At 37.7% G+C, this 11,866-nt stretch overlaps 1 protein-coding gene across 2 annotated transcripts; it reads right to left on the bottom strand.

Annotated features, from left to right (window-relative positions):
- Window positions 1-269: 269 nt before the first annotated feature.
- On the bottom strand, window positions 270-6,130 carry LOC113316851 (RNA-binding protein 25-like). 2 transcript variants are annotated; one of them, XM_026565001.1, is made up of 8 exons: window positions 5,464-5,598; window positions 4,312-4,379; window positions 3,920-4,173; window positions 3,609-3,761; window positions 2,770-3,190; window positions 2,000-2,683; window positions 1,236-1,870; window positions 270-663 (listed from the first exon to the last, which is right to left on the bottom strand). In XM_026565001.1, exons 2-8 carry the CDS (start codon window positions 4,325-4,327, stop codon window positions 412-414), a joined length of 2,415 nt encoding a protein of 804 aa, XP_026420786.1. In that variant the 5' UTR covers window positions 4,328-4,379; window positions 5,464-5,598; the 3' UTR covers window positions 270-411. The 2 variants fall into 2 exon arrangements, with proteins under 2 accessions (XP_026420786.1, XP_026420785.1); XM_026565000.1 differs by lacking the exon at window positions 4,312-4,379 and having other exon boundaries at window positions 5,464-6,130.
- Between the last annotated feature and the right edge of the window lie 5,736 nt (window positions 6,131-11,866).

Here is an 11,866-nt window from a genome sequence, read left to right as displayed (position 1 = left end):
TGCTTCAGGTGAAACCAGTAAAGAAAAACGAAAAACTGAGGAAAGCATCTCCAGATTTCTAAATAGAGCTTCCAGCTGCCAGCAGGTGTTAGCTGTTAGTATATTGGATGACCGCCAAAAAATGTGATGCATCGTATGTTCTGCTTTAAAGATCAAGTAGTACCTCTGTTCACTGTTCACTAATCCGATATGCTTTAACATGCTATATCAATCAAAATTAACATAGTACCCTCAAGGAAAGGCGCTAAAGAATCAAGATAGATGGTCAATTTCGAAGCACAAAATTGGTATTGATTGCTATTGAATAAACCTTTCCTTTCTGTCTGATGTGTACTTAGACAAATAACAAGGAGACAGCGAGGAACAAATACAGCTAGCGAACAAGGAAAACGAAAAACATGAATCTGGTGGTCAAGCCTTGGGCTTCAAGGAGAGACCCGTCTCTACTTTCTTGATCTCAAAGATTAACATCCTCCACATTTTAAGCACAAACATTTCTGCCTCGTCATCCAAGATGGATTGAAGCAGCTCCAGCATTTGGGATGCACGAACATGTTCTTTGGTGCTAGACACGATATAATCAACCAATGTCGGCTCCTCCTCCCCAAGGAATTCTGTAATTTTCTTAGAAATCCATGGTCTCATTCTTTCATGTAGCTCATGCTATCATTACAAAGAAGGTCGTTTAAAAATTATTAAATAGAGCAAATATAATCAAGGAAATAGATGACGAAAATGTCTAAATATACATACATCTCTAATTGATATTTAATGTTATAACAGGATGTCAAAGCAGAGAACTCCACGAGGATCAGTCTTTCGGACAATGTTCCCTAGATATTTACTTGGGTTCAAGGGATTGGTATCTCATGTGGTCCGAATTTGTCTTGGAGCAATATTTTTACCAATTTTTTGTTTTTAAAGTATTTCCCCAAAAATCTGAAGAATCTGCCAGTCACTAAGGAGAAGGTAGGGGTGACTACTCATCTATGTTTTCTTATGTTATGAACCACGCATCACTAATCTTGAGTGTAATAATTCTAACAGACAGACACGAAACTAAATTTCACCCCTACTTCAAATTTTAAAGTAATGAGGACTAGGATACCTCCTTGAAATCTCTAGTTTATCCACTAATTTAAAACTAAAAAGGGTTAAACTTTCATGCGGCAAAACAATACCAGAAATTTAATGGTCAGAGATCCATAACAAAAAGAACACAAAATAATTCTCACCTTTTCATACACGTCCCAGTTTATGTCATATGCAAACAACTCCTCCTTTGTCTTTGGTATCATATCAATCAACTGTTTCGCGTCCAAAAGCTTCTTATTTTCTGGTGTCTTGAGCTTATTTAGACCATGTTCTCGCTCTCTTTCCCTGTCATGAGCCTTGTCTCTCACCTCATCTCTTACATGATTACTCTCCTCATCGTTCCGGTCTCGATCTCGATCACGGTGACTCGACCTGTCACCAGAGCGTCTATTTCTATCCCTTTCCACTTCGTACCTTTCTTCTTTGGGATTAACACTGGAAATACGTTTGGCAAATTCTGCTGCCGCAGCCAAATTTGGTGGTGCTGCCGCAGCCAAATTTGGTGGTGCTGCCCCGGAAGCAGCAGTAGGTTGTACGGCCTGTAATTCCTCTGTAGAATAATCAATGGGAACTAGAGGCCTCATCTTTTTATCCTTGTTTGCCTCATCATCATCCTCTTCATGAAAAACAGAAGGTACAGTTGTTCGTTTTCCTGATCCTACCAGACCAAACCCTAACTTCCGAGCTGGAACGTTGCAATGCCTATTATCAGAAGCACTAACTGATAACATGCTCGAGTCATCGCCACTATTACCATTGGCCATTGCCACGTCATCTGTCAAATGACGTAAAAGAAATTAACCAGTGTGGCTACCACTAACAGAAAGAAATTTGAGAAAATCTTTCAAGAAAAATCCAACATAGTTAAGAAAAGAAACTTGAGAAAATATTTCAAGAAACTAACCAGTGTGATTGCTCGTAAGAGAATCAATCTCATTTGCTTTTTCAACTGCATCCTCCCGATCCTCAACAGCATTATCTACCATGACAACATCCTCCATTCCACCATTGACTTGATCTGGAACATTCTCGGGTTCATTTTTGCGTTGCAGCTGCTCCTCGATTGCTCTCCTCCTTGCTTCAGCAATTTCTTCCTCTTCCCTTATTCGGTCTGCCATGTCCTCCTCCTTTTCCCGTAGTCTCTTTTTCCTCTTCTCCTCAACCATACTACTCCTACGTCTCCTTTTCCTTGAGCTGTCATCATCACTATCACTCTCCTGATCATTGATCTCCCTCTTGCGCTCACGTTCCCTCTCCTTCTCCCGCTCTCTTTCATGCTGGCGCTGATATTCTCTGTCTCTTTCTCTAGACTCCCATTCCTTAACCCGCTCCTTGTACAATCGCTCGGCTTCCCGTATTTTTATTTCTCTTTCCCTCTCTTTTCTTACCCTTTCTCTCTCTCTTTCCCTCTCGTATCTTTCCAACTCTCGCTCCTTTTCCCTTTTCAGATCTCGCTCTCTGTCCCTATCTCTGCTTCTCCTATCATGCCTTCTATTCTTGTCAGGTGAGCTTGTTTCAGCTGTATCATGCTCACTGGTAGTTTTGTTTTCACTAGTCATCTCATCATCAATTTTATCTTCCGCTACATCTGTAACACCAGGGTATGAATTCTTTTAGCCTCACAAGGAAAGATTATCCAAAAAGCCACAAAGTAGAAATCACTGCAAGACATACCAGTTTTCATGATATCGATATCCGACTCCGCATCTCTCGATTTAGTTGGAACTTCAGAGTTCGACTTTCCAGAAGCATCGGCAGGAGTTAGTGCTGGGGGAGGGGGGAGAGGTTTGGTCTTTAACCTTTCTTCAATCATATTTTTAAGCTTATCCATAACATCCTGATCAGCTTCTCGGTCTTCATCAGTAACAACCCCGAAATTCTGAGTAGTATCCTGTTTCTCATTATCAGCTGAATCATTAACATCCTTCTTTGGGTCCTCCAAAGAGGGTTTTAGAGGTTCTTTCTTCTCAACTCCAGGAGCAGACTCTTCTTCTTTTTCAGTACCATCAGTTTCAGTTTCCTTCAATTTCTCCCTCTCAGTTTTCTTTTCAACATAGCGCTCCAAGTATTCTCTTGTTTTTTGATTAACGTTTAGCTGTGTAAATATAAATAAATGATAAATCCACAAGAGTAGAAAAATTTAAGGTAAATAAGCTAGAAATTACTCTGGCTAACAAGGATAGCAAAGCATATAACAATGCAACCTAAATTGAACTTTCCCACATTATCCTAAAAATTATGTAAAAAAATGCATTACCAAAAGCTTTATTTGATTAGACGCACAAGGATGAAAGTGAAAACTAGATTTGCCTTTTTGTAGATGGTGTTAAACAGGATCTAGTGAAGGCATATATCACAGATGTGTCTGTTGAGAACGACATAAATAGATACCGTATTGTAGGTAGAAATTTTCAATTGGACACGACGGAAGGATGGGAGACCAGAAAACGTGAACGCACAGGGGAAAAATGATATTAGTCACAGAGAAAAGTAATTATGAATCGAACTCTTACCACCAACTCTTGTCCATCAACGTTGATTTTGGTTAGTAGGCGCAGGGCTCGAAGAACCCCCTCTGCTGACTCAAACTCACAGAACCCAAAGCTTCTTGGGGTTCCATCACTTGATTCTGGAGCACGCTTCCAACTCTTGACAGGTCCACAAAGCTTCACGGAGAAACAATTCAAATGTAAGAATCAAGAAGCACTTTACAAATAAACGTTATGAACGTGGAACTAGTAAGGAGATGCTGGAGATTGAGATGTTTGTAAGATAAAACACAAAAAAAAAAAAAATGCAGCAGTCAATAGATGAAAGACCATACTCGCAGAAGAGGCAACATGAAGTCATTTTCTACAGTAGAAGCTATCTTTCCAACATAAACTGTGGTTTGTGGTTTCTCAGTCGGAGCAACAATAGGGACAACTGGCCTGACAACTGGCTGGATGATTGGAGGAACTCCACGAATCCCTGGCATAGGAGGACGTGACAACAATGGAAGCATACCCATTGTTCCTGGTGGACGAGGAAATGCGGGTCGAACCATGGAAGCATAAGGATTGGGGTAACGAAGCATTCCTGAATAAATAAAACAAAATCTCCAGAAAATAGTTAGGTAATGTTTATTAACCAGCAAATAGTGGTAATTGTCTTTTATAACCATTAAATATTAACTGGCTAATGCAGAAAAAAGCAAGAACAATAAAATTCTGTTACCACAAAATACAAGCATAACAGAGATGAGCAGCACAGGTATGGCAACTACCAGCAGCTGAATAGACAACCTGAAGCAACATGGAGAAAATAGCATCCAGCTTATAAACTATGGCTATGTAAAGTTGACTTAACTTATGCATCTTCTGGAGAATAACAACCTTTAAAAGCTACCCAGGAACTAATTGGAAATTGACCAACATAAGACTTAAGATGTCTTATTCCCAGCAAGGGGATTCAATTGATGATACAAAGAGTAAAGTTATGATAATGTTTCATTTTTTTAGTATCTATTGGTTAACACAAACACTCTGTAACAAACAAGAAAAATAGATGGAAAAACAAGGGGAAATGTGTGTCTCAAGTAAAGTAATTGCAATACCTTAGAACAAAGCACAATGAGCATTCACTTGCTACACATGGTCTTCTGTCGTGCAAATCAAGAACACGTGAATGCAAAAAAGGAGAAGTATTTTCATGTCTACCAGAAGGTAGATTAATAAGGGAAAGTGAAACTCGATATTATAATGAAAAGGTAAATTAAACACGAACAATCGACAATCTAGGACAACTTCGAATTTTGTACATCCTAAAACTCATCTTTAGTTATAATGGGGAAACGCCTTGTTCCACAGTTTTTCTTATTAAAATCAATAAAACTAAGAGAATATATGCATACCAACATAGACGTTGAAGTAGTAGGGATCTTTAAAGCGCAAGATGAAGCCTGCCGACCTTTTTCACCATGATCAATCAAGACACTGTAGGACAAAATATCTCGTCATCGATACCAAATGCATCCCTTAACTAACCAACATGGTATTCACCATGTCTCTGGTATTCTCCCCGCTAAACCCACAATTTATATTAGTTTAATTTTACAACACAAGTTTCTATAATCCAAAAAATTATATCCACATCTATTTGAGCCTTTGTGGACAACCCCTGTGATTCTCTCCTCTCATTGACCTAATAAAATTCTTACTACTTCAAATTTACACTCTTTGTCAAAAAAAACAAGATCGCTCAATCAAATAATTGTGAAGTCTACCGCAACAATTTCACCAATAATTCATCAAAATTGCACAGAAATTACAACTCAACCATTCCACAAAAAAATGAAAGTATTAGGCAAAAAAGGAGGAAAAAACCCACCGGGAGGAGGAATCGATCCTGGCGGCATAGTCGAGTATCCATTAGGCATCTGCTGATAAGGTGGTCCTTGATACATACCAGGTGGACGTAAAGGCGAAACAGATATACTAACAGCACCAGCACCACCAGGATTTACACCAGGAGGTAGAACATTAGGGTTTTGAATGTTAGGGTTCTGAAAATTAGGGTTTTGCATATTAGGATTTGGAATTGATGAAAACTGTGGGATCGGACGAAATTGTAAACCTGGAGGAGGTATTGTTCCTGTATTAGGCTGATACGATTGAATCAATGGAGGTGGTGGTAGTGATTGTGGAGGTTGTAGAGTTACTGCTGATGGATTTGTATTAGGGGATTCCGATACATGTGTAAGAGAAGAAGAAGATGGTGATGAAGATTGTAATGACGTTGATGAAGATAGTGATGGAGGAGGAAGAGAAGGATCTGTTTGATTTTCTGAATCTGATTTAATTTCTGTTTTGATTTCTTGTTTGATTTCTGGTGGTGGAGGAAGAGACGGAGAATCCGCCATTGATACAAGTTTTGTGGGAAATTTTGCTCTGCTTAGTTCTGCTTCTTCTGCTACAACTACTATTACAGCTGGTCGATTCAATTGTGTGCCCTAGATAAATTGTTTGTTTTTCCGGATAGTTTCAGGAACTCATAGCATAAAAGAGGGTTCTTGGAGATATTAGAATGTGTTATCCTCACGTGTGACTAGTCATCTTACTAAGATGCAGACGTTGGATTATTTTTGATCAGATACCTTTCCTATTTTACCCGATGGTTCTCATGATCCCACCCACTGCCAAGACAGGGATTCAAACCCCGTAATTGGTAAACCAACACGGATTTAAAAGAGTTTGGACGTGGTTTATGGATCACTGCCCTATCAAAAGGAAGGTAAAAGTAAAAGTGAAAGCATTCGTCAAGAGTGTGTGCGGCAAGCACTTGGAGATGCTGTTTCTTGTTCTTTGAGTGACGATTGTAAAAAAAAGAAATTCATCTGATGCCCAGTTTGCTAATCCGTCTGTTGTTTGGTCACCTTTTTTATAATTGTGCAGGATAGCGTAATATGGAATTCGACATATTTTATGTTTTACTTCAGCAATCATTCCTGATATATAAGTACCATAATGATTTGGTCGAAGAATTTATGAAGCGCCTGAAATTTTCAGAATCTTTCTCAAAGAGTACTTTTAGCCATTGACGTATCGTCTCTGTTCTAGATGTCATTAAATGTGGCCCAAGTTTCGGTCGCTAATGCAGTAGTTATTCCCAATGGTTGCGTAAAAACTATCACAGTTCTCGCGTCTGAATTCCGGCAAATGAAACCTATACCTGCAATTCCCGGGTGTCTCCTGGACGCCCCAAATGTGTTGAAGTTTATGGAGTCCATATTCGAGATAGACCGGCATACTGAGATGGTTGTTATTGATGTTACTTATCAGGGAACTGATTGGTGGGTCCAGGAAAAACTACCTGTGTGATTTGCTTTGCCCATTCGAATTCATGATGATGCTTTAAGGCTTTCAATAAGATATCCTCAGGCGTTGGGTGCTTTTGTCGAAATATGAGCTCATTTCTGGTTTTCCAAATAGATCATAAGATAAAACAACTTGCCATGATGGAAGATTTTGGGGCACATTGTTGTTGGAGTTGCGGACTGGTCATTGGGAGATTTAAAGGGATCTGAGAAATGTGTCTGGTGTTTGGGTTAATTGAAAGGCGAGTTAGAAGTTTTTTCCAGGTAGTTACCGTAAATAGGCAGCGAATGAGCTTGTGTTCAGCTGATTCCGGAGCAGCAATGAGCCAAGGGCAAAGCCGCGGAGGTTGGAGTTCATGAGATGAATGTAATTTAGGATAGAGAAGGTCAGTAGGCCTTCGTTGATTGCTTTCCATAAGAAAGCTGAATTTTTGGTGGACATGCTAAGGTACACATGAACTTGGTGGTGGGAGGGGGTTTACGCGAGATTGGTTAGCCTCTTGGGTAAGGTATTTGTAACCAGATGCAGTGGTGTATTTTCTAGATCTCGAATGCGGCCAGATGATCCTGTCTGGGGAGGGGTCTATGGGGAGGTGGATATTTATGATTCGTTGGATTGCAGGAAGGGGAGTATTTAGCTTATAATGCCTCCAATTATGAGTAAGAAGGTCAATGATATCAGTTACTGTCTGGATAAGGTAACATCGGGTAGGATCAAGATTGTCAGGTTGTGGTATCCAGTTAGCTTGGATAAAGGTTGTTAAATTGTTTCCTAAGCGATGGAATATGAGTTGTTGGAAGAAATTAAGATATGAGGTAAGCCATTTGCTTAATTGAGGGCTAGAGGAACATGGAATGGGTGTAATACCTTAGAAAATAAGCTGAAATCAAGATCTAAATGGTCAGTAAAAATAGAGATTGACAAACCTGTGCTGGAATTACTGATGCTCACCCCAACACAAGTTAATTATGTTGAAAAATTTATTTCTTGTCTCATGCTCCCTTAAATGAGACAAGAATTGTACACCTCCAAGAGCTTTGGGACAGACTCTTAGTATGTATCTTGAATCTTATTACTTCTATTTCATCTTTTTACCACATTCAAGATTGAAATTCTTTGTCATATAATGTCATTATCAAACGAGATATAACAATATTTCATGATGAGCCTTGCTCCATTGAATTGGTCCAGTTTTGTTTTCTGGTTGTTAACTCAGTTAAATTACTGAACGTCCAAAATTGATTCTCACTAATGGACCTGGTGGTTAAAAATTTTGGCCTGAATATTCAAAGATTTTTACTTCTTGAAACTATCTCTTTGTTAGAGAATTGCTCAGTTGAACTCACAAGTGTTGCTATCTCAAGCTTGTGTCAAATTTAGTTGTTAAAACTATATCTTGATTTCTAGTATACATTTAGTAAAGTCACGGATTATGATAAAAGTTTGTAGTTGAGAGTCAGATATCACTGCTTTCTATCGTTTGAAGGCAAAGATCAACATGAGCTCTAGAGAACTTCTTCAACAAAGGTAAGTGAAGACTGAACCACCTATTTCTCAAGTTTTCAACTTTTTATCTATGGGACATTGTAGCATGACTAAATTGGACAGTACATGCATAATAGAAATTTCGAGTCAAGTTTATCTTGATTATCGTTTTCGAAATATCCTAATCTTAAGAACATTTAGTCATACTTGATGAATGTGGTTAAGAACAATTTATTGCTCATAACCTAAATTATGATTCAAGATTTAATCATTTGAAAAATATCCTGGAACACTGATATGTATCATTGATGTTATTCGAGAATGTTTCATATTGATTATTATAGAGATATAGAACTATTGTAAATCTGGCTACAGGATAGTATGCATACCAGTTCATATACTGGGAGAACTGCTATAAGTCCAGAGCCGCAGTACATGTACTCAGTACAGGTACCGGAGTAGTTATAGTTCGGCAGCGACTTTTTGGTACGCATACCCGGTATCCATACCATAAAAAGTAGGTGAATTTGTGAACCGGGAAGGTACGCATACCTAGTATGCAAACCGAAAAAGATCAGTTGGTTTCAAAACTGGAAAGGTACGCATACCATAAAAGATCTGTGAGTTCCTGAACTTATTTTTGTCTTAAGGGTACACATAACCGGTACACGTACTATGACAAGAATATTCACGAACATGTATAATACACATATTCGGTTCACGCATCAAGATTATTTTTATGAGATAATCGTAATTTGAATAACTCTCTAAGAACACATCTAAACATGATTGATCACATTTGTGATTCAAGAAAAATTTGAAAATGTTATATGAAGATGGTTAAGCTTATTGCTCAATTGGCTAGTTTCGGCTAACTTTTATGAACCAAACATTATACACGGTTCGGTTACGGTTCATCCTCACCAGAGTGTATATTCCTATTATGTTAATCTAAAGTCAAGTTTTTCATCTAATGGTGATTATTGATTGCTTGATTCCAAAGCTTCCTTAGCTTAAATCTATAGCAACCTTGATCTTGAAAGTCTATAAAAGGAGAACCTCGTTGGGATTTTTGAATCCCTGAAACTATTCTTGTGTGTCCTAGTTATAAACTAGATTCATCCTCTCTTTAAAAACCTTTAGGGTTTAGCGACTAAAAATACTTCACCTAGGTATTCGTAAATCCAGGTCCAATTATTATCTTGATAGTTCGTGTATCCTGATCTTGTTATGATTGTCATACATTGCTCCAACAAACAAGATAGATATAAATCATAAAGTTTCTTCGTCTCAGACTTTGTGATTCCACAAGTTTATACTTGTGAGGTGAATAATAATCTAGGCTGCTCTTCGAGAGTCATAAGACCAAATTTTGAGGTTTGCTAGACTTTGTCTATTGTAATCGATTTCCTACCTCACCTTGATGTTTGATCAGAGCAGAAATCACATATAGGCTTATTTGTGGGAGGAAGATTGGTTTAAAGTCTTCAATTATGTTGAAGCAACTCTTAGGTTGTAAAGGACGCCAGCTAAGGGAATCAATTGCGCGGAGTCTTGCTGGGATTCAAGAGGTGTAAGAAGCGCGACTACAACTGAATTGATGTGTCTGTAGCGTCTTAATACAGTTTGGTGTTCAAGTCTGGACTAGGTTCCGGAGTTTTTCTGCTTTTACGGTTTCCTCGTTAACAATTTTTTTTATTGTTCATGTTATTTCTTTTCCGCGTTATATTGTTTATCTTTATAATTGAAACACACAGGTGGTACGTTAAAATCAATTCGAGTAGATAAATTCATCGCAATTGTTTGATACGACTTGATTGATTCTTGGATATTGATCTTTGGAATTGTCCAAATACTCTCACGATATAATCTCTGTAACATTCTGATTGTGAGAGAAGGTTCATAAGCTCTTCATATCTTTCTTGATTGAGATTCATTAAGTTGAACTCTCGGAATTGTATTTGAGTTTAGTTCATATAGGTTGCCTCGAAAAAAGTTGATGGTGTATTTTGGTGTCCCTACGTTTTCAATTGGTATCAGAGCAGGAAAACACGTTTAAGACCTAATAAGTATGTGTTTGAAGCAATCTAACTACATGGATAGAGACGAAATCTCTGATAAACGTCCCACCAGTTTAAAAGAAACCGTTGAAGTTTCAAACTCTCATATATATGAACACTTTGTTCACATAAAATAGATGAATATTGATAAGTGTTATTTCTATTATCTTACTGATGAGTCTGACTCAGAAGTAGAACATGAAGCAGCCAAAGAAAGTACTGAAATTTTAAAGCGTGTAGGATTTCAGTCTTCTGAGGTCAATCGACTGAAACAAAAAGTCAATAATAACATTGGTATAATTTTTGTACGTGATTCCAGAACAATAACTCTTCTTGAAGAACATGTCGAAGTGAAATTGCAAATTATTTTGCTTCAGGTTAAACTTAAAGATAATGCCTTAGAGATCGAACGACTATTGAGTAAGACTACTCCATGTTACCTTAGTGAATCTAAAAAAACTACCATGAATATAGCTTCTGAAAAAGGCGATGAGTTAGAAAAAGTAAGAATACCAGGTGTTCATGATAAACTAGCAAGATCGCTCTCAGAAACTGATGAAAAAAAATACTAATACTTTGTCATGAGATAATTAGTTAAATTTCTCTGACCAAGAAAAAACTGTATCTATAAGGAGAAAGAGTTCTTCACAAAACGAATGATGAAACTACTTATTCTAATTCCATTGAAACTCAAAAAGTGTGCTTCTATTGCAACACTAAAGGACATGCTCAAAGAAAGTGTAAACTGAGGTTGGAAAACTATCAGTTTGGCATACTCCAAAACACCTTAGATTTAAATATGAAGGGTGTGACCGATATTCAGATGTCTAAACCACTTGGGGTGAAAACACATTCAAGCAATTTGCTTCTAAGAATGTAAGCTCTGCTTGGTCCACGTATATTCGAACAAGTCCAAAAGGTAGTATGCAAAATCAGTTAAGGAATAACTTAAAAAATATGTCACAAATATGGGATATAAGGATCACATTGATAAACTGTGGCCTATCTCCAGACAATCTGGTAAGGATTCCAATCTTGTCTATTTTCATGATGACAACAAATTCTATGATCACTTTTCATGTTCAAAAAGAAGAGGTAAAAACAAGGGTAAACGCCAGCATAATTCCCCTGGTGAGAGTTCGGCTCACCTTTGTGCTAACTAGTCACAAGTCTTTGAACCTTATTCATAAAATTCATGTTGGATAAGGAATTGTTGTGTAACAGGTGTACTATTTGTCTCAAATGGTGCTTTGCGTGATACATATTTTTCTATATCTACAAGATTGCTAAAATTTCATGTTGAGCTAGGCTCCTGAAAAATCAAGCATCAATGATATTTTCTTCACATGAATATTAATGTTCTTGTGCTCT

This window comes from Papaver somniferum, chromosome 10 (genome assembly GCF_003573695.1).
Source record: "Papaver somniferum cultivar HN1 chromosome 10, ASM357369v1, whole genome shotgun sequence".
In the NCBI taxonomy this organism is placed as follows: domain Eukaryota; kingdom Viridiplantae; phylum Streptophyta; class Magnoliopsida; order Ranunculales; family Papaveraceae; genus Papaver; species Papaver somniferum.
This window is presented reverse-complemented; position numbering and strand designations above follow the sequence as displayed.